Source organism: Elgaria multicarinata, chromosome 16 (genome assembly GCF_023053635.1).
Source record: "Elgaria multicarinata webbii isolate HBS135686 ecotype San Diego chromosome 16, rElgMul1.1.pri, whole genome shotgun sequence".
NCBI lineage: Eukaryota > Metazoa > Chordata > Lepidosauria > Squamata > Anguidae > Elgaria > Elgaria multicarinata.
The window spans coordinates 19,331,322-19,353,598 of record NC_086186.1 but is presented as its reverse complement, the minus strand read 5'-3'; the positions used below and the strand labels follow the sequence as shown (position 1 = coordinate 19,353,598).

At 44.2% G+C, this 22,277-nt stretch overlaps 1 protein-coding gene across 1 annotated transcript in view; it reads left to right on the top strand.

Annotated features, from left to right (window-relative positions):
• FANCI (FA complementation group I) overlaps positions 1–22,277 on the top strand; it is a 40,679-nt gene that overhangs the window by 6,462 nt on the left and 11,940 nt on the right. The window contains exons 8-24 of the mRNA XM_063142669.1: positions 632–755; positions 1,319–1,404; positions 2,190–2,322; positions 4,691–4,783; positions 4,954–5,090; positions 5,320–5,500; positions 6,028–6,115; positions 7,288–7,418; positions 9,561–9,631; positions 9,887–10,001; positions 12,945–13,067; positions 13,750–13,818; positions 16,439–16,540; positions 18,615–18,791; positions 18,886–19,007; positions 19,983–20,147; positions 21,863–22,042. Of these exons, the coding sequence (XP_062998739.1) occupies positions 632–755; positions 1,319–1,404; positions 2,190–2,322; positions 4,691–4,783; positions 4,954–5,090; positions 5,320–5,500; positions 6,028–6,115; positions 7,288–7,418; positions 9,561–9,631; positions 9,887–10,001; positions 12,945–13,067; positions 13,750–13,818; positions 16,439–16,540; positions 18,615–18,791; positions 18,886–19,007; positions 19,983–20,147; positions 21,863–22,042 (2,097 nt within the window). The remainder of the gene's footprint in view (positions 1–631; positions 756–1,318; positions 1,405–2,189; positions 2,323–4,690; positions 4,784–4,953; positions 5,091–5,319; positions 5,501–6,027; positions 6,116–7,287; positions 7,419–9,560; positions 9,632–9,886; positions 10,002–12,944; positions 13,068–13,749; positions 13,819–16,438; positions 16,541–18,614; positions 18,792–18,885; positions 19,008–19,982; positions 20,148–21,862; positions 22,043–22,277) is intronic.

Genomic DNA, 22,277 nt, shown 5'->3' with positions numbered 1-22,277 from the left:
GTCGTACTGCTCTAACAATCAGGAAATTTTACCTGATGTCCACCCGGAATCCGACTTCCTGTAACTTGAGCCCGTTATTCCGTGTCCTGCACTCTGGGATGGTCAAGAAGAGATCCTGGCCTTCCTCTGTGTGGCAGCCTTTTAAGTACAGTACATCAGGAGGGGCAGCAGGTTGGGGAAGGCTGATCCAGATGAAGAGACATGAACAATAGTTGCGGACCAGATTTTGTTCATCTTTGGGATGGGGGGTGACGTAGGGCCAGGCTATTCTGGAAGTGGTTAGAATGTCAGACAAGGACCAGGGAGAGGCATATTGATGCTCCCACTCACTGACTGACCTTGCGCCAGACACTTATATCTCAGCCTAACCAGGGCCATTGTAAGGATTCGATGAGCTGTATGCAGAACCATGTATGCACTCTTGAACCCCTTGGAGGAAAGACAGGAAATAAATGTGTTTTATATGTATGTATGTATATGTGTGTGTGTGTGTGTGCCAGTTTTCATGTCCTAGTGTCTTTGGTACCAGACACTCCTTGACGGATGATTCAGAAAGAGGGTTCCAAGGAGCCGTGATGTTGGCTTGTGAATTATTGGAAATGCTTGGTTTGTCTTTTTCATGACCTTACAGAGACGTCCCATTGAGTGCAGAAGAGCTGCAGTTCGTGGTGGAAAAGGTCCTAAGGATGTTCTCTAAGTTAGACCTCCAGGAAATCCCACCTTTGGTTTATCAGCTGCTGTTGCTTTCGTCAAAGGTAACGCTATTTGGGAAGCTGGACAGGTGCTCCAAATGTCAGAACGTGAGCACGCGCTAGCTTCAGATCAGAGTCCAGCTGGATGAATGTTTAGATGACACGCTCAGCACCCTATGAAAGAGCTGCTTGTGGGTTGCTGAGTAAAAGCAGAAGTGGCATGCCTGTGGCAGGCTGTGCAGCCCACTCTTCAACCCATGTTGTGCTAACCGGCCCTTAGAGTAAACCCACTGAAATCAATGCTATTTAACTAAGTCATTTATTTATTTATTTATTTTATTACATTTATATACTGCCCCACAGCTGAAGCTCTCTGGGCGGTTTACAACAATTAAAAATGGTAAACGTTAAAAGTATACAAAATTTAAAAACCATCAAAAACATAAAAAAACAGTATAAAAACAACAGTATCCATTTAAAAACAACAATTCTGGGGTCCATTAAAAACAAAGTTAACGTTGTTAAATGCTGTTAAAATGCCTGGCAGAAGAGTCACGACTAAGTCTGAATCCAGCTCAATGTGTTTTATTGTTGTAATGTGTTTTCTTTATGCCTTTTCCTTTCAGGGTAGCAAGAAAAGTATTTTGGAAGGAATAATCAACTTTTTCAACCAGATGGATAAAAAGCAAAAAGAAGAGCAGAGAGATTCAGAGTGAGTCATTTCTCATGTTCTGTTTCTGCTTTGATGCTGAACAACGCGTTAGTCAACTCAGCGTGAAAACTCCACTCAACGGTTGAGTTTTTAAGGGGTGCTCCCCACACAACACGTGGGCTACCATGGAGTTGAGTAAAATCCATCACAACATTTGTTTGACAGTTCCTCTGCCATCTCTCCACCATTGTGTGGAGTTTCTCCACCAGACAACATATTTCTCAACCGTGGTGTAACAACTCCACCATGGAGTTCTAAAACCACTGTTGAGAAATGTGTTGTCTGAACTGAACCTTTCTCTCTGTTAGGGGGAGCCTCTCCTACGGGACAAATGTGGGGAAGAAGATGCGAGGGAGACTGGAGCAGGCAGGCACCATCGGAGCCTGCTTCAGTTGGACCCCCCCCCCCCCACAGGGCTAACTGCCATCTTCACCTTGTGGGGAAGAAGGAGCTGTTGGTTTGCCCCTCCATTGGGAGATGAGAGGACGGAGCAGGGCCTTCCCACCAGCCTAAACAGTCTCCTTAATTTCTTTTTATTTTCTCCCTCTTCCCTCCCCATCCACTTTTCCTTGTGTGTCACGTCTTTTTTTAGAATGTAAGCCTGAGGGTAGGGACTGTCTTCTTTATTGATACATTGTAAGCCGCTCCGAGAGCCTTTTGGCTGAGGTGCGGGATAAAAATACTCTAAATAAAATAAAATAAATAAATAAATGTGTTGCAATGGTTTCCGTAAGCTTGTTCCTTTTTGCCACAGTGATTGTATCTGTGTGACCAATTCCTTTTAGGTCAATGGACCTTGAAGAAGACACAGTGCCCTTAGAGCAACTCCGTCATGTGGAAGGCACCATCATTCTGCATATTGTGCTCGCTATTAATCTAGACCAGGATTTAGGAAAGGAGCTAATCAAATACTTAAAGGTATGTCAAGTGCAGAATTAAGATGAAATCGAGCTGATTGTTGACACGGCAGAGGTAGTACCGTTAGAGTTAATCTGCTCATTGAAACAGCATTTATAGTTAACCGGGGGCGATAAGGGACTCCAAGATTGTAACTAGCCCCATGGAATATTGTTCTGACCTAAGCTAATTCTGATTCGGGATACCAGGTAGCAGCTCTTGCTGTTTAACGTAACACTAAGATTCTCTGACCTCTTACCTGCTTTAATCTTTTTCCACTGGATGACGACGCTGCTGCCATCTTAATTTCTGCTGCTCTGATGGAAGCAATGCACTCTGTAATAGCATTATTGCATCTGGGTGCATGCAGGCGCAGCGGATCAAGATGGCACTAGCTCAGCATCGCAAATAAGTTAGGGAAAGTTCACAGCCCAGCCCAATCTGTTTGTTTCCACCCTCCAACATTGCTACAATGCAATACAATAACTTTCCCTTCTTGACTCCTGCAGAAGAGGGTGAGACAGCTGCTGTTAGTACTGAGTTGTTTCCGTTTGACAGCATGCTAATGTCCTGTGAGGAAGTCCTTTTTCCCTTACAGACTGAAAGGTGAAGGCTTGAACTCTTGAGAGAGGGAAAGGGAACCAGATCTTGCAGGCAGCTTCAGTATGGAGAATTGAGTGCCTGCTCCCAGATAAATCATTCCTGGCTCCTTAAACTATGGATTAGGAATCCTGGAATGAACATTGGGTACATGCACTTCTCCTCCTCTCTCTTTGAGATTGCAATCCCTGGTCACTCTTAGCTGCAGTTCCTTGTTACACCTGAAAAGGGGAACTGTGCTTTGCTGTTTGTTTACTAATCAGGATGTCCAACCACTGTTTGATCCTGGTTAATAAACTGACATTAAACCACAGTTCTGCCTTTTGGAAGTGTGCTTTAAAGACATTAGGATTAAAGTGCTGAAGCTTGCGTGTCAGGGAAAGAGCGAGGGGGGAGTGTGTGAGCCTAACAACCGTTCCCAGCATAATAAATTATGGTTTATTAAGTCAGGAATGTTACGTCCAACTGGACTTCTCTCTCCCTGCGAAACACACACACACACACTGAAAGTAAACAGCCAGCCCTGCTGTGTTTGCCCAGCCAGGCAAATGAGACAGAGTGTCTGAACTTGTGTCCTCTTTCTGCCTCTCTCTCCAAACTAAAGACAGAGAGAAAAGCAGCATTATAATTGCTCAGTTATAAGAGTGAAACAGTCCCATGCAATATCTTACTTGGTCTCTTGGATGCCAATCTTACTTACCCCACATGAGTGGTTATTTGCAAGCTTGAACCAGCTCTGTTACCCAGCCTCCCCCATTTCATTTGAACTTTTGGAGAAAACAGTATTTAGGACACAAGGGTCCAGAAGGACGTTGAGATAAATTCTGTTTTCATAGTACAAATGGGGTGATGGTGGCTGTTTTTTGTTTATATGAGCTCAACTCAAGTTGAAACAAGATCAAAATCCAGAACAGCCTGATTCAATAACCATGTGGCTATTTGAGCTTCTTTTATTCCATGTGAACGAGTTGTTTGCAGGGCATGCAAGACTGAACTCGCATGAGCAGACATGCCTATCACTGTGTCTGCTCTGTGGGTTGTGCATTGTGCAGGGAAAGGGACAGAGCACATGCTTCACTTGCAGACGCTCCCAGGTCCAGTCTTTGACACCGTCACATAGAGCTAGGAAAGATCCCTGTTTGTACTCCTGGAGAACCGAAGGTGGTCAGTCTTACTAAGGGCTCATCTACACCAAGCAGGATATTCCACTATGAAAGTGGTATATAAAAGGCAGGAGCCGCACGACTGCTTTATAGTGGTAATGAAGTGTACTGCAGGATATACACTACTGCTTTATAGTGGCACTGAAGTGCACTGACAACTGGTGGGGCCCATGACACAGCTACACCAAGCAGGATATAGCACTACGAAAGCAGTATGAAAGTGGTATATGGTATGTGTCCATGGGCCGCAACAATTGTCAGTGCACTTCAATACCACTATAAAGCAGTCGTGTGGCTCCTGCCTTTTATATACCGCTTTCATACCACTTTCATAGTGGAATATCTGCTTGGTGTAGATGAGCCCTTAGTCAGGTGAATCAATGGTCGGACTTGGTGGTACAAGGCGGCTTCCTCTGAAATAAATTAAACGCTGAAGCAGCGTAACACGGTTCCAAAGAGACTGTCGAGAGGCACGCTCATGTCCCGTAGTGTTCTGAGTCTGTATTCCAAACACAGTTGAAAATGAAACATGAAATACCCACTTGATAAATGGCCAGGCCTGATGTAGAAATCTCGTCATCACTATGAAGTCCTCTGACTTGTTCTGCTTGGTTCCTGTTTCCTAGACTGAGCAACAAGGCGATCCTAGCAAGGCCCTGTGTCCCTTCAGTGTAACCATTTTGCTCTCCGTGGCCAGAATACACCGATTTGGAGAGCAGGTGGGTCTTCCTTTCTCAATCGTGAGTGAATCAGGGTGTCAAGTGAGTTTTGTGTGAGTTATCTGAAGAGCATCTACTCAGGTTCGCACTCTGTGTGGTCTTACTGGGGCATTCAGTTGTGGAAACTGGACGGGGATTGTCCATCTTGCTTATTCACGTTTGTGCTTTAGGTGTTTGACTTCCTAAAAACTTCGATTATGAGAAGCTTCAAGGACAAACAGTTCCTTCAGGGCTCCAAGTTCCTTCAGGATTTGGCTCCTCTACACGATGACGTAGCTGCCATGTTTTTAAAAGTTGTGGAAAACAGGTGAGCCGACCAGTAGAGAGTGGTTAATGGAAGAATACATCCTTCTTCATGTAGCTTTGCTAGTCACATTCACTAAGTGGGCACCTGGGTACTACTAAGTACTGTTGGCTTCGGAGAAATGCCAACTCTCCCCTTGCCCAAGAATGGAAAAGAACATTAAAAGTATAGATGCTGAACTCTTTGTTATGCAGCTCTTTTCCTAATTTCTTCTGCTAATGGTTCCATCCAGTGTGTTTGGTTGGGATCACGTGACTCAGGGTCTGGTGGAGCTTGGATTCATCCTGATGGACTCCTATGGGCCAAAAAGACCTTTTGGAGGCAAAGCCACAGAAATTAACCATGGGCTCTCCAAAACTCCAGCCCAGCAGGCATGTAAATTGGGAGCTGATATCCTATTGGAAGCCTTCAAGGTAAGCATTGTATGTTCTCGTAGGTAAAGAGTTCTATGATTTTTCTCCTTCTCAATATTGTTTCCCCAGGCACCATCTTTCCCCCCCTCAATTTAAAATAGGATTAAATTAAAATTGGAACCATGATTTTCTGTCTTGCATCTACACTTCCAGAGTATGTCAGAGAAAGAATTGTCCATCCTTAAGAACCCCACTTCTTGCACGTCCTTGAGCAGGGAGTAGCCTCGGCCGGGTCTGGTGTTCAGAGCCTGTGTCGCCCCATAAGAAGTGGTGGCAGACGTGAGGTCTGCTGTTCAGAGCCTGTGTCGTGGCAGCTCCCCAATATGGGTTACTCCTCCCACTACTCCAGGGGAAAGACTACATTAGTCATTGCAGTGGTTTTTAGACGAAACCTTTTCTGAGCTGGTAAATCTGGAACAACCTCAAAAGTAGACTTAAGTATGTATTAGATGGTGACTGAGCTCCTGAAATTATATGGACAAATCACTTTACAAACAAACAAACAAAAACGTTCTATCTTCTTCCAGGTCCATGAGACGATCAGAAGTGAAATACTGGAGCAGGTCCTAAACAGAGTCATCACCAATGCAGGTTCCTCTATCAGCCACTTCATAGGTAACTGCAAAATGAGCAAAGGGACACATTATTGAAAGGACAATCTCAGGCCTGCACAGTTCAATAAAATAATGTCTTGGTTTCTTTTCTTTCCCAGCTTTAGACAAATGATAACTTTTTATTGAGAAGTTGAGGTTTTGCACTGTTATATTTTCTTCTTGTTTTGTAAATTTTTTTAAAAAGCAACCGTTTACAACAGATACAGTAGAGATGTAGTCTGTGCCTAATTAGAACCTGCCAAAGGTCTGGTAAATTGAATAGTTTTACCTGGATATCAGTGGAGATGCTAGGTGAATATTGTTGGTAGTAAATTCCATAAATAGGTTGCATCTATAGAAAAACACACACAATTGAAACCCATCTGACCTCAGGAAGAATAGGCATCCAGAGAAGAGCTTTGGGAAATGACTTTAATAAAATACCTTTACTTAAAAAAAATAATCCTGGTTTTCTCTAAGGAGTTAGGGCTACATAGGAAGTTCTCCCCCAACCTCCATTTTCTTCTCACTACAACAACCCTGTGAGGTAGGTTAATCTGACTGACTGAATTTAGCTCTGAACTTCATGACTGGGTAGGGATTTGAACCTGGGTCTTCCCGGTCCTAGTCCGACAAAGCACAGGAGTGTTGAGCCTCTTTCAGCCCGAGGCCCATATTCAATTTCAGAGATGCTCTCAGGGGTCACATTCCAGTGGTGGGCCAGGCCAAAAGGAAAAGGAATAGGTTCGGGGGCTAAATAAATAAATAGCACAGCTCAAACCTCTTATTGCCAATAACTAAGGCCTAATCTACACCAAGCAGTATATTGCAGTATGAAAGCGGTATATGGTATGTGTGTCAATGGGGCCCAATAGTTGTCAGCGCACTTCAATACCGCTATAAAGCAGTAGTGTAGCTCCTGCCTTTTATATACCGCTTTCATAGTGCTATATGCTGCTTGCTGTAGATGAGGCCCAAGCCTTAGGGGAAGTGTTTCAACCTTTTAGAATTGGGGAACAAACTGCACAAGATCCAAGAAATCACCAAATGATCTGTGGTTCTGATAGAGGGGGTAGGGCCACTTGGGTAATCGCAGAGGACTGGATTCGGCCTCTCCCAGTCTCCTGACATTTGGGCCTTGTTTTCTTCTTACTTTATTAGAGGCCACATAGCTTCTTGTCGAATCTCTTTCAGATCTGTTCTCCGGTATTATCCTCTCTGCCCCCCTTGTCCTTCAGAACTCTTCCTCCAAAGTCACAGAGGCCTTCGATCATTTGTCATTCCTACCCCTCGACACAGTGCAAGGGCTTCTGAAGGCCGTTCAGGTAAGGTTATTTTGTTTCATATTAATGCATTCGTTGCGTTTCGGCACAAAAAAACCTCTCAAAGCAGCTCATAAGAAAGAGAACAGCATATTAGAAATAATTAAAAAGACTAAATACACTTAGTAGTCTTAAATTATTTTATTAATTTAAATATTTTTATCTCTCCTTTTAAACCCTCCCCCCAATCCTCATGGTGGTTTATTAGCCATTCAGTATATTAAAACAATAAAAGAGAAGAGGCATATTTCAGTGAACGTATCAGGGGGATTAATTGATTCAGCAGGTAAGGTGGCTTCCAGAAAAGTAACGTCTTTGCACAGATGCAGAAGGGGGTTCTAAAGTTCTAAAGTCTAGTTGATGCACAGAGAAGACCCTCCTCCACGTCTCAGCCAAACTTGTGGCTGTGTTGAGGGGGAAGTCCAAGCCTTGAAAGAGTGATTTCGGTCTTGTCCAAATGGATTCTAGCACTAGACTTGGTTGAGAGCAGAGCCATAGCAGACCTTTTCTTGCTACAGATTTTTTAAAGCATTTCCAAACTTATGATAGCTGATACCTGCTATTTTCTGAATTAGCATTAGAGGCACACTTCACTCTTGCAATCAAGACTGTTTTTATCATTACTAATGGCCTCCCATCAACACATGTTCCCCGGGCCGTTTACAAAACAAGAAGTAAAATACAATATTAAAAATACAAGATAATAACCTCCCAAAAAATCAAGTGGTGTAGACCTGTTGAAATTAATGGGAGGTATGTTACTCAGAACTAACTTAATTCCCGTTGGTTTCAGTGGGTCTTCTCAATGCTGGTTCCAACCCAATATTAAAATACTAGATAATAATGAAACAAACCATAAAACACTGAAATACAGCTTAAAGAATCACTTAGAATTACTTAGAAATTACCCCAGAACTGTTGTTTTTAAATGGATACTGTGGTTTTTATACTGTTGTTTTTATGTTTTTAAATTTTGTATACTTTTAATGTTTACTGTTTTTAACTTTTGTAAACCGCCCAGGGAACTTCGGCTATGGGGCGGTATATAAATGTAACAAATAAATAAAATAAAATAAAATTTATGTAGATTCTACAGTGAAGTGGAAAACAGCAGCTCAACTTAAAACCAAAACAGCTTATATAGAAAAAAATCCAGTTTTTGTTTGTTTAAAGCACTAGTTGTCTTAGTATGTCTTGTGTAAATCAAAACAGTCTTCACCAGGTGCTGAAAACACAGTTAGCCTCTTTGGATAGGCTAAACCATAGCCAGCATGCCACTGCCAAGAATGGTCTGTCCCTAGTAACGGGGGCACACAAATTAGGGAAGAGGAACTTTTGTAACAGGGATAGGCAACCTGATACCCTCCATATGTTTTGGACTACAACTCCCATAACCCCCAGCTAGCATGGTCAATGGTCAGAGCTTATGGGAATTGCTGTCCAAAAATATCTGGAGGGTACCTAGTTGCCTATGCCCGTTTTAGAATGTATAAGAGGAAGGCTTAACTGCAGGGTAACCCATTTCCTGTGTTTGTGCATGATTTCTGGGCATGCCTTCTCTCGGCCTGTTCAGACAATACGCTAAGCCATGGTTAGGCCGCTAACCCTTTATCTGTAAGGGGTTAGTGAGTGTGTTTAAACCATGATTATGTAGCCACCACGGTTAGGAATGATTCACAGAACATGCTAAGTCATAATGTTTAGGTCAAAATACTTAACCACAGCTGAACAGGCTGTCTGAGCACAGACATCTATGCCCCTCTGCTGTGTCTCTGAATTGAGTGTGATTAAAAGAACCAGTTACACCCAGTGTAGAAATGCAGCAAAAGTATCCACATATACACCACCGAGGCTGACTGAAAGGATGGAAACAGAGCAGTTCAATCTGGCAGATATGTCATGGGCAGCCTCTTTTGTGGGTGACTACTTAGGGCTCATCGGAGACTCTGATTTTCTTGTGGCATACTTAGGACTTCTGTTTTGGGCCCATAGTTGGGAATTGCTGATCTAACTGCTTGGTCATGCTGAAGCAATCCCCTCTCCAGCCTTGTCTCCTTGGCCTTCTTATTGCTGGTGTTCCTTTAGAGAAGCCCCTTATTCACTCAAACTGCAGAGCACTGGTCTAATGCATTCTTTTTCTCCCAGCCCCTGCTCAAAATAAGCATGCCCATGAGGGACTCCCTGATCCTTGTTCTTCGCAAGTCGATGTTCTCCGGGTAAGTGGTCATTTTAAATATACATTTCCAGAATGATCCTGATATCCCGCCCTCCCACCCACCGGCCCACCCATAAGTAAGCAACCCACCACTCCCAAGTTTCAGGACAATTCAATCAGTAAATCTTTGTCTGATATTGTTGCTTAGACAAGGAATGGAGGAGACAAGCTGTCCTAGAATGCTTAGCAGGAGCTTCTTGGAGCATCTCTTTCTCAAATTCTTCTCCCTTCTGAGTCGCATCTCTCTGTTTTGCAGGCAGCTGGATGCCCGTAAATCAGCAGTTGCGGGATTTTTGCTCCTCTTGAAGAATTTTAAGGTTCTGGGCAGCTTGACTTCCTCCCAGTGCAGCCAGGCAATTGGTGCAAGTCAGGTGAGCACAGCACCTTTCCTTGGTTCCTCTGCACTCCCAGGCATCTGTTTGCCCTGCTGCACTAATTGATATATATGAAGATGTAAGAAATAATTGCTATAGACGTATGCATATAGACAAATTGCTAGAGACGTATTGCATACGTTAATACGTAATTAACGTATGCAACTTTCTGCCGTGGAATAGTAGGACAGCCACGGCTTAGTTGGCTTTTAAAAGGATAAGACACATTTATTGATGCTTGGTGAGTCAATAGCTATAAGCTTATTTGAGCCTCCATGTATAGTGGCAGTGTACCTCTGAATATCAGATATTGGGAACAAGCAAGGGAAGGTCATCACTTCCCCACCCGCTGGGTGTGAGTGTCCAAGGGCAACTGCGGGCTACTATTGGAAATACCCAGTGCCGGAGTTCTAGGGCCTGTTCAGACAACACACTAAGCCATAATATTTAGTTCAAAATGCCTTACCAACATGGCTTAGCATGACGTCTGAACAGGATCCTAGTCTAATTTAACAAAACAGTTCTTTTATCCTTATCTGCGTTCCCAGAATTTGGCTCCTATTAGGCACAGTGTAAATAATTGTTCACGTGGCAGCTATTCTTTTCGATGGCTGGTGAAGACCTTTTTTTAATTATTTTCCCAGTATTTAAACAGTTTATCATCTTAGTCTTTTAGCTTCGTTGTTTTAAATCTGCATTTTAGATCTGTATGAAACTCTGCATTGCTGTTCCGTTTTATCCTGGTTGTGCTTTTATATTGTTTTTGTATTGGGGTTTGTTTTATACCTTGAATTGTACTTGACGGTTTTAAATTTTTTCAACTGCCCAGAGAGCTTTGGCTATTGGGCAGTATAGAAATGCAGTAATTAAGTAAATAAAGCCTGTCAAATATTTAGAACTGGGTGCTCAAAGCTGCTGTTGATTGGGAATATTAGAGGAGCGTATGGACCGTGGTCGTCTTGTCAGCCAGAGCTTGACAGAGTTGAGTAGTTTCAGGGATGACAGCGGAGTTGATGGTACCAAAGTTGTAGCAGATTGAAAATGAGGATCTTTCTGTCTTTTGTCAGTACCTGGTTCTTCCTCTGATCCAGTGTTTTAACTGTGCTTCCCACAAACTATTTATTTATTTATTGCATTTCTATACCGCCCAATAGCTGAAGCTCTCTGGGCGGTTTACATTTCTCTCTTGGCAGTCTTCCTAGAGGAACTCCAGTTCATTTTCATGGAAGCATGAGTTTGTTTTTTTACAGGAGATCCCCTTTGTCTTATGGGCCATTCCATTTTTTGCTATTTATTTCAATTGTTCCATTTCACTGGCATTATGATTTTAGCCGTTTCTCTGGATAAATCTTTACAATACCAAATGTGACAAACAGAGAACATTTCCCACTGTTGCCTACATCCTTCCTTGAAGTTCCACAAACTCCTAGAACTGATGCAATTTCTGCAGTACTTACAACACTGGATAACGTTGGGGAACGCCTTAGCACAGTGACAGAATTGGGCTAACAGAGGATCCCAGCGTCAGTCCCTTGCAACTCCAGTTAAAAGGGATCCAAAGGACGTCTGTCTAGTTCAGCGATGGTGAATATATGGCCTTCCAGATGTTGTCAGACCACAACTCCCAGCCACCATAGCCAGTGGTGAGGGATGAGGGCAGTTGTAGTCCAACAACATCTGGATGGTTATGTGTACCCCAATCCCTGATCTCAATCCCCTAGATCGCTGCCTAATCCAACTGGCAGCATCCCTTTCTCAGTCCCTGCTGCCTGAGATCCAATTAACCTTTGGTCTGACTTGGTACAAGGCAGCTTTCTATCTTCTTAATATGTTACAGGCATAGAATTTGGACACTGTTTGTGGAGCTTTCATGATTTATGTTGCAGAATTTGCACTGTATTTTTAGAAGGAAGTCCTAATCTAGGTATAAGGCAAGACAATGGAATACCTGGAGGTTAGAAGGGTTGCTTGGCAAAGCTTTAGGTCCGTGGTCTTCAACCTAAGACCCACCTTGAACTCCCAACCTGCAACATGGGACCCACTTCCACAATTTCGCAATTGCCTGACATGGTGGCAACAGCTTTGCCACAACCCATCTGGACTGATCTCATGACCCACCAGTTGAAGACTTCAGGTGACATCAGACTAAACAGGGATCGATGTGTCTTAAAAAAAACACCACCCTCAAGCCCGTGGGCCCCAGTAATCCCTAATAATTTGTTCAGGGAGTCAGATTTATACCACAGTTACTCAGGAAAATGTTATTTCTTCCCCAGTTACTGGAGAAAAGAAAGCAGTGCGTGGCAAACAGTGCTTCCCTGGGACTAAGCTGAGTGGACTTGAATTGCTGAATGCCTAGTTTGCAGTGGGTTGGTTGACAAGATGGGTTTAGTCAGAAGCAAGTTCTGTTGGGAGAAACAAGTATTGTTGTACAAATTCCTCCGCAGCTCGCAAATAAACGCAAGCGTGAGTTTTGAATCTTCAACGCAGTTTATTTAGAGAAGTTCTTCAAAAACAAAACAACCAGGCTTGTAGCAGCAAATTATAACAAAGCAATTGTCTCACCATAAATTAAAGTAAGCATAACAGCTTTACGGTTCTCCTTGACAAAAGTTGGCTTTGCATCAAAACAGCATAACAGCATACTCTCTTCTCTGGCAGCGGCAGCAGCTTACTCCATACCCTCAAACCTCCACTGGCTGACTGTATATTGCTATGAAAGAGCGAGCCTTATACTCCCTTCACTCAATCACCAACAGGTGTGCTGAGCTTGCAAGTCTTTGCCAATAATCTGCCTTAATTACTGTTAAGGTTAACACGAAAACCTGACGAGTTCTACCGTGTCCAGTGGGGCTTGCTCCCTGGGCAAATGTGCATAGAGTTGCATCTTTACCCACAGTCAACAGGAAGTGCTTGTGCATGACTGCTACTGCCTTCCAGGTTCAGGTGGACGTCCACACCCGCTATAATGCAGCAGCTAATGAGGCTTTCTGCCTGGAAATCCTGGGCAGCTTGAGACGATGTTTAAGTCAGCAGGCTGATGTCAGACTCATGCTCTACGAGGTAAGGAAGAATCTCTCTGCAGCTCCTACTTATAGCAATTCAAATAGTGTCTGGGGAGTGGATTGATGTTGTCAGCATCTGCAGGCCTCTGGGAAGTGGCCGTCAGTACAGCTTGACAAATCTTCACGTGTTGGGGGTTGTGATTATGGTAGTGTCTAGTTGTACACCCTTGCCCGTCTCTGCTGTTCTTCACGGCAGTACAAGCCAGTGTGGTGTAGTGGCTAGAGTGTTGGACTGGGAGTCGGGAGATCCAGGTTCTAGTCCCCACTCAGCCATGGAAACTCGCTGGGTGGCTTTGGGCCAGTCAGAGCCTCTCAGCCCAACCTACCTCACAGGGTTGTTGTTGTGAGGCTAGAAATGTAGAGAAGGATTATGTACACCACCTTGGGTTCCTTAAGGAGGAATAAAGGCGGGATAGAAATGTAATAAATAAATAAATAGGAACTGATTTGGTCTTATGAGTTAGTTTGTGGGGGGAAGGGGTTGTCTCTCATATTGCAGGGGACCAGCTCTCACTTCTAACCTCTCAGTAATAGGTTCCCCTTGTGTAGCTTGCCTTGTGTAGGCAGACAACTGTGTGGAAAAATTGCCTAGGAGGTTTTTTTATATATATATAATTTATTTATTTATAATATATAAAAATATATTGATATTTTTTTACTTTTCTTTCCTCCTGTCACAGGGTTTTTACGACGTCCTGCGCAGGAACTCGCAACTGAGTAATTCCATTCTGGAGACGCTGCTGTCTCAGGTACAATACATACCGCAGGATCAAGCATCACAGGCTTAGTTTAGGCATACTGCCGAATCATTGTTTGGTGTGACCTGCTTTAGCCCCAGGCTCACATGCCCTCCCCTCCCCCGTTGATCCTGGTTTCTGATTCTGGCTTCCAACTGTGGTTTGCAGTTGGAAACCATTTTTTATTTATTTTTATTTTATTTAAGGATTTTTATGCCGCCATTCAGCCCAAAAAGGCTCTCACGGCGGCTTACAAAAGTATTTCTTGACAGTCCCTGCCCACAGGCTTACAATCTAAAAGACATGACACAAAAGGAAAGGGGATTGGGAGGGAGGAGGAGGAGGGGGAAAAAGAAAGCAAATTCAGGCACTACAATCTTAGTTGCAAAGTTCAGCAGTTACAGTTGACAGCAGGAGGGAGGGGGCTCTCAGCTGGAGCTGGACCAAGGCACGGTGGAGAGGTGCTTCCTCCCTCACTCATAGCTTGCTAGTTTGGAGAAAATGGCAAACTGTGGTTTGGAGCAGGAAAGGAGCAAGGAGATTTGCGCACCTGTGGGGCGGAGGAAAAGTGTGAAACTGAGGCTCATCCTCATAGCGTTAAGTCGTGGTAGGGGTTGCATTTGAACCGTCAAAAAATCCTATGGTATCTTTAAGGATATAGTGGTATCAACATTTGTGCCTCCATATTTTTTTTTGTTAGGGTTAGGGTGACAGAGGAATTCTTGTTGCTTTTGCTACCCAGTGGGTTAGCCATGCCATATAGCAGGGGTGGGCAACTCGTGAGGCATGATGGGAGTTTCTTTTGGAGGACCACAAGTTGCCTATCCAAGTGAGATGTAATTTATGGGCAAATGTCAAAGGAGGGGTTGTACAATAACTTAGAATGTCAGCGCTCTCTCTATTTTAAGCGACTACTGAAAACTGCGTTTCTAGCCTCCACTCTTGTCCATAAAGGTTGGGAGATAAACAGTCACTGACGGCTTAACCTTTGCCTCCAAGCACCTGCAATTCAAAGCAGGTACTAAAGGCAGGCTGGGGAACAAACAGATGGAAGGGAGGCGATTAGTGCCATGTCAGGTCAGGGTGGGGCAGAGCCTGTATCTCAGTGGTAGAGCTCATCCTTTGCACGCAGAAGGTCCCTGGTTCAGTCTTCAGCATCCCTAGGTAGGGCTGGGAAAACTCCTGCCTAAAATCCTGGAAGGCTGCTGCCAGTCAGTGTCGGCAACACTGGGCTAGATAGACCAATGGTCTGACGCAGCATAAGGCAATTTCCTGTGTTTGAAATGTACTTATCCAGCCATTGGCTGGATTTTTGTTGGCGGCAGCCAGACTGGTCATTGCTCAATTTTGGAAGGACCTAAAAGGAGTTTCATTGGATGCCTGGTGGACTCGGGCTTGGAAGGTTGCCTTACCTGAAAAATTAACGAACAAGTTACAATTGGCAAAAGGAAGTAGGGAACACGATACATCCACTATGGATTGGTAACAATTTATTATGTGTGTTGGTAACACTCAGTTTCATAACACTCTGCTTGCAGCCTATCGGTCTCTTTGGTTCATGTGAATAATGTATTTTGTATTTTTCTGCCTTGATTTATTATAATTACTGAATGCTTGGACTATCGCATGTAGGAGTGTGTGTGTGGGCGGGGGAGGAAATAGAGTGTTGATTTTTAAAAAAATTAAAATTAAATTAAAGAAATGAAATGTACTTACCTTGAGCAATGATCGAGCTGCTGATCCACATTTGCCCCTTTTTTGGGCAGACACAGAAACCTCCAAATTGAATTTAACTCAGACGCAGCCAGTTCTTCCTCTTCCCCGGATATGTAGATGGGCCGGCCCTCCGGCTTGCCATAAAGCTCTACCCCCTCAATTCCCAAGATCGGTGTTTTACGTTCAAAAAGCCATTATTATTATTATTATTATTATTATTATTATTATTATTATTATTATTATTATATTTGTATCCCGCCTTTTGCCCAATACTGGGCCTCAAGGCGGTCTTACAAAGTTTAAAACATACATTGAAAAAAAAAACACGTTTAAAATACACAACAAAATTATAAGTCCTTAACATAGATGGAGGGCCAGATTATTCTCCAAAGGCCTGCTGGAACAAACAAGTTTTAGCCTGCTTCCGAAAGCCCATCAAGGAGGGAGCCAGTCTAGCTTCCCCGGGAAGAGAGTTCCAAAGCACTGGAGCAGCCACCGAGAAGGCCCTCTCCCATGTTCCCACCAAGCGCACCTTGGACTGGGTTTAAAAAGACAGTAGCAGCAAATAAACATTTCTATAGATAAACATGTCAGGCATCTAGAGAGAGAAAACCCTGGGAGCAGGTATGAAAAACCACACGGAGGCATATCTGAGCCAGGTAAAAATGTCAATAGAATAGCGAACCAGGAAGAAGCAGAGCTTTGACACCACAGCAGAAAACCCACCCAATCTTACTCCTGGCGAGGTACAACTGCCTTCACTCTTAATTTAGGAACCTAAACTCGGGAAGACTTCTTTCTTCATCCTAATTTTAATGTAGTTGTTTGCCCATTTTACTGCTCAGCAGCAAGAGGGAATGGGATGATATCCCCTTGCTAAGTGCTTATGTGTTGTTTTTTCATTTATCGTGGGCAGATAAAGCGGTATTATGAACCAGAACCAGACCTCCTGCCCCCGATAAAACTAGAGGGCTGCATCGTGGCTCAGAGAGACCAGATCTTCCTGCAAGAACCTTTGGTAAGAGAGGAGGGTCAGATAATGCTGCTGTTAAGCATATTTTCAGCTCTGCCGATACCAGAATGTGCATTTATAACCAACATCTTTCAAAGGAAAGTGCCAGGATATTTTCCATTGACTGGCTGTCAATTTATCTTGAACCGCCTGTTACTTTACATTTGTATTGGAAGAAAAGCTCCCACCGCTACAAATGGGAGCTGTTTTTCCTATACAGATAGCAGGTCTAGGGCCTTCAATCTGAATCAGGAATGCTGCAGGGTGGGTGGGAGAGGTAAGACTCTTCATGTCTACCACCTTGAAACAGGATCTAGAACTGGATTCCCCCCACCCCAGCTGCTATTTGCTTTTTAAAACCCATTCAACAATTGCTAATTGCATGAATGGCATCCCATCTAGTTTGCCCTGTGCTTTTGCATTGCCATTTGACCCTGCCGCGTACAACTTTCCCTCCTCTGCATCCATGAAATGAAATACTATAATAATGATAATGACGATGATGTATATTTATGCTGCTTTCCAGTAAGATTAACTCTTCTGGCATCTGGTGAAATGGAATGCGCTGTGCTTCATGAAAGCTTATGCTATAAGACTTAAGTTAACTTTTAAGCTGTATAAGATTCTTCATTGTTTTCGCACTTCTGGCTTAACAATCCAAAAGGAAGCCTGGACACAACACCATCCCTCATGCAGAAAATGTGTGTAATCTCCCTTGTTGGAGGTAAAGGAGAAGTGCAAAAATCAGGGTGAGAAAAAGAAATGTGACTTGCTACACAGCTCTTGAAGCTCGCAAAAGGTCTGTGAGTTGATGCTCGGAAATCATTTTCCACATCAACTTGGGCACTAAGGTACCCTTCCCTCTACATGGTTGTGCTCCTTAATGTGGTGTAGGGATGTGAAGGCTTGGAGGAAAATGGTGGGGGGTGGAACCCAAACATTTTGGGGGGAAATGCCCCGCCCCCATTTTTCAAAAATCCCTGGGAGAAAATTGTTTTTTGTTTTTAAAGTTCCCCCCTCCCAATTGTTGGGGCCTCCCCCCCATCCTCACTGCCAGGTTATCAGATCTCCAATGTGAAGTCAGAACCAGCCTTTTTCTGAAATTGGGACTAGATATGTTTGCCACATGATCCTCTATCCTGGCTTCATAGAATAGTAGAGTTGGAAGGGGCCTATAAGGCCATCGTGTCCAACCCCCTGCTCAGTGCAGGAATCCACCCTAAAGCATCCCTGACAGATGGTTGTCCAGCTGCCTCTTGAATGCCTCTAGTGTGGGAGAGCCCACAACCTCCCTAGGTCACTGTGGGCTTTTTTTTTTTAGAAATAGCAACCATGAGAGTGGAGGAGATATGAATGAGAACTGCAGCACACAGGGAGGGGAGTTTTACCTTTCCCTGTATGCCATTTTCCTGCCAGAGATGCCCCACCCCAAGCTGCGTTTGAGTCCCAAAGGTGCTATTTGCTGCAGATATAGGGCAAGTAGTATTTTGTGTGTGTGTGAGATAGAGAGAGAGAGAGAGATTAGGGGGTTGGATAAATTCCTGGAGGTGAAGGCTATCAATGGCTACTAGCCCTGATAGTTGTGTGCTACCTCCAGTATTCAAGACAGTAAGCCTGTGTGCACCAGTTGCTGGGGAACATGGGTGGGAGAGTGCTATTGCACTGTGTCCTGCTTTGTCAACAGCTGGTCGGCCACTGTGTGAACGGACTGGTGGACTAGATAAACCCTTGGTCTGATCCAGCAGGGCACTTCTGATGTTCTTCAAGAAAAGGCAAGGAGGGAGAGCAAATTCCATGCTTGCACACTGATTCCAATCCAGATCCCTCCTTCCGCACCCTCTGGCTGCTCTTTGTAAAAGAAAAACAAGCCTGGGACCGACTATTGTAAGGCCAACGCATCGCGCAGGCCTGATTGAAGCTGGAGCTTGATCATGGGCAGGTGCCTGACCCTTTGGCCACTTCCTCCTCTTTCATCAATAGCAGCAGGGCAGGATTCAGAGTAAGGACCTCTTCCTGAGGAGCGAGGAGGTATCTGAACAAATCACGTGACAATTAATGGTTAACGCCACGATTCTTCCAGGCTCACCTGCTCTGCTGCATCCATCATTGCCTGGCCTGGTATAAGAGCACTTCAACCCTGCGCCAGCAGGCTGAGGAAGATGACGACGAAGACAAGGGCTTCCAGCGAGAGTTGGATGAGATGCTCGAGTCTATCACACGGCGAATGATCAAGAGTGAACTGGAAGATTTTGAATTGGTAACTCGGGAATTGGAAAGTGGGGAAGGGATTGCTCCGATCTGTTGCAGTGGCGTGCAGAGGAGGCTCTAACCTTGTTGCTTTTGGTGCGCAGGATAAATCGGCAGACTTCTGTCAATCAACTGGAGTGGGTTTGAAGAACAATATCTTTGCCATTTTAGTGATGGGCATCTGCGAAGTCCTGATTGAGTACAACTTTACCGTAGGGAATTTCAGGTAAGGGGTGCATTTCTCTTTCAGCACCATCCGTCACTCTGGAACTGGGGTGGGGAAATGGCAGTCTCGCCCTGGGCCTAATTTCATGCAGAGTGGTACAGAGAAAGAGCATAGCTAGACCAGCTGATATCTCCTGGGATTGCCCCGGGATTATCCCTGTGTGTCCACATGACACACAGGGAATCCTGGGAGCAGCGAGGGATGATTCCTCCCTTGCCCCGGGATATTGGCAGTCCTTCCCCCCCCCCCCCCCGCTTTTTCCTGCAGTCTCGGGATGATCCCGAGACCGCGGAACGTGTGCCTGGGGGTCGCCCCGACTCCTCGCAAAGAGCTCTGTGCTCATCGTGGGTGGGGTGGGGGGAACATGAGGGGGTGCTTTTTTAAAAAAAACATCTTATGATTTGGGTGGAGCGCTCGTGCTCTCCTTTCCCTTTAAGAAAAATGAATTCAAAATGGCGGCCGCGATGTCGCGCGCCACATATAGACCAGGGCGACGTTCTCGTGATCATAAAATCACGAGATTGTCACCCTACAACCCCCTCATCTAGCCAATGCTGCAAATGCCACCCAATGCAGAAATGGTCGTCTTTTGATCGCTTATTTATTTATTTTATTTATTTATTTATTTATTTATTACATTTTTATACCGCCCAATAGCCGAAACTCTCTGGGCGGTTCACAAAAAGATCGCTTCGTCTTGGTGTGTGTGTTTTAAATATTGTACTTTTTTAAAAAAATAAATAAATAAATTTATGTGTAACAATCAGCATCCACATTTAAAGGAAAAAAGATAAATCTTAAAATCAAAGTTAGAACTGCTATAATGAAGGCTCGTATGATGCATATGTGAGCGCAGCTTATGAAACGGACTATTCTAACCTTCGAAGTCTGTGGACAAGCCGAGAAAGAATATGTAGCCTAGGTCTGAGATTGCTTTGGGATTTCATTTTAACTTTTTGGCAATGCGCGTTGCAGCAAGAGCAGTTTTGAAGATGTCCTCAGCCTGTTCAAGTGTTATACCAAACTCTGTGAAATCCTGAAAGAGAAAGCTGGGAAGAACAAGCCCCCTTCAGCAAACAAAATCGCCCGGAGCTTCCTTTCCATGGGTTTTGTGTGCACCTTGCTTACAAGTCTCTTCAGGTAAGGAACCTTTCTTGGAGAGAAATGTATTTATTTATAACATTTGTATCCCATCTTATTCTGGTTTAAGATAAGACCTTATCTTCTGGGCATGGCCTAAACCAAGAACTGTGCTGTGTCGTTTTCTTCTAATGGGCCTCTGGGCCTCTGCATTCATCATTTTTTTACTTTTGATCCTCTTAACTCTTCCTTTCAACATCCTAGAGCAAACTCCTTGTTTCTGATGTTTGCAGTTTTGAAATTAAACATGAGTGTATTGGATCTTCTTGCCAGTGTTCTACTTTACATGTATGTTGAATATGATCACACTGTGGTCACTATTCCCAATCATAGAATAGCAGAGCTGGAAGGCGCCTATAAGGCCATCGAGTCCAACCCCCTGCTCAATGCAGGAATCCACCCTAAAGCATCCCTGACAGATGGTTGTCCAGCTGCCTCTTGAAGGCCTCTAGTGTGGGAGAGCCCACCACCTCCCTAGGTCATGGGTTCCATTGTCATACTGCTCTAACAGTCAGGAAGTTTTTCCTGATGTCCAGTCAGAATCTGGCTTCCTGTAACTTGAGCCCCTTATTCCGTGTCCCTCACTCTGGGAGGATCGAGAAGAGATCCTGGCCCTCCTCTGTGTGACAACCTTTTAAGTATTTGAAGAGTGCTATCATGTCTCCCTTCACTTCTCCAGGCTAAACATGCCCAGTTCTTTCAATCTCTCTTCATAGGGCTTTGTTTCCAGATCCCTGATCATCCTCGTTGCCCTCCTCTGAACATGCTCCAGCTTGTCTGCATCCTTCTTGAATTGTGGAGCCCAGAACTCGATGCAATACTCTAGATGAGTCCTAACCAGGGCTGAATAGAGAGGAACCAGTACCTCACGCGATTTGGAAGCTATACTTCTATTAATGCAGCCGAAAATAGCATTTGCCTTTCTTGCAGTCACATCACACTGTTGGCTCATATTCAGCTTGTGATCTACAACAATTCCAAGATCCTTCTCGTTTGTAGTATTGCTGAGTCAAGTATCCCCCATCTTGTAACTGTGCCTTTGGTTTCTATTTCCTAGATGTAGAACTTGGCATTTATCCCTATTAAATTTCATTCTGTTGTTTTCAGCCCACCACTCCAGCCTATCAAGATCACTTTGAAATTTGTTTCTGTCTTCCAGGGTATTAGCTATCCCACCCAACTTTGTGTCATCTGCAAATTTAATAAGAGTTCCCTGCACCTCCTCGACCAAATCGTTAATATAAATGTTGAAGAGCACTGGGCCCAGGACTGAGCCCTGCGGTACCCCACTCGTTACTTTCCCCCAGTTTGAGAAGGTTCCGTTGATAAGCACTCTTTGAGTCCGATTCTGTAGCCAACTGTGAATCCACCTAATAGTTCCACCTAGCCCACTTCTAGCTAGTTTGTTAATGGGGCACTTTGTCAAAAGCTTTGCTGAAGTCAATCTTGCATCAGGTCCTTTGTGTCACTCAGGATTCAGTCCAAACTCACTTCCCCTCTGGTCAGTTCCCTGGTCAGTTGTTTCAGGGCACAGTCTTTTAGGGCATCTAGACATTTTGCCTCTTTATTGCTGCAAAAAATGGATTAACCCAGGCATTGTGATGCTAGTTGAAGTCACCCGTGATAGCAACACTTCCTCCTTTGGCTGGTCTTCCTGATTTCTTTCTCCACCGTGAGATCGCCATTAAGAATCTTCTTTCCTTCTGACTCTTTAGGGACTGTTCCCAGAGCCACGAGGAGAGCCTGGCTGTTCTACGCTCCAGCAGCGAATTCATGCGCTATGTTGTCAGTGTGGCATTGCAGAAAGTCCAGCAGCTGGAGGAGACGGGGCAAACAGATGGACCTGATGGGCAGAACCAAGAGAAGATGTTCCAAAATCTCTGCAAAATCACTCGGTGAGTTGTACCTTATGTGGTCCGGTGGGTTTGGTCCGGTACTGGTAAAGGGTGGTAGTTAAATATTCCAAATGGTTGCATATAACTGGAGGAAAAAAATAACATCTATAAGAGTTGTTTGGAACTAAGCTGGGGTTGGATTCTGGGCAAATTGCCTCTCTGGATCTTTGACACAACTGAGCAGCAGACGTCCGAAGAAGTTAGTTAAGGCAAGCTACTTTGTTTTTATTTTACA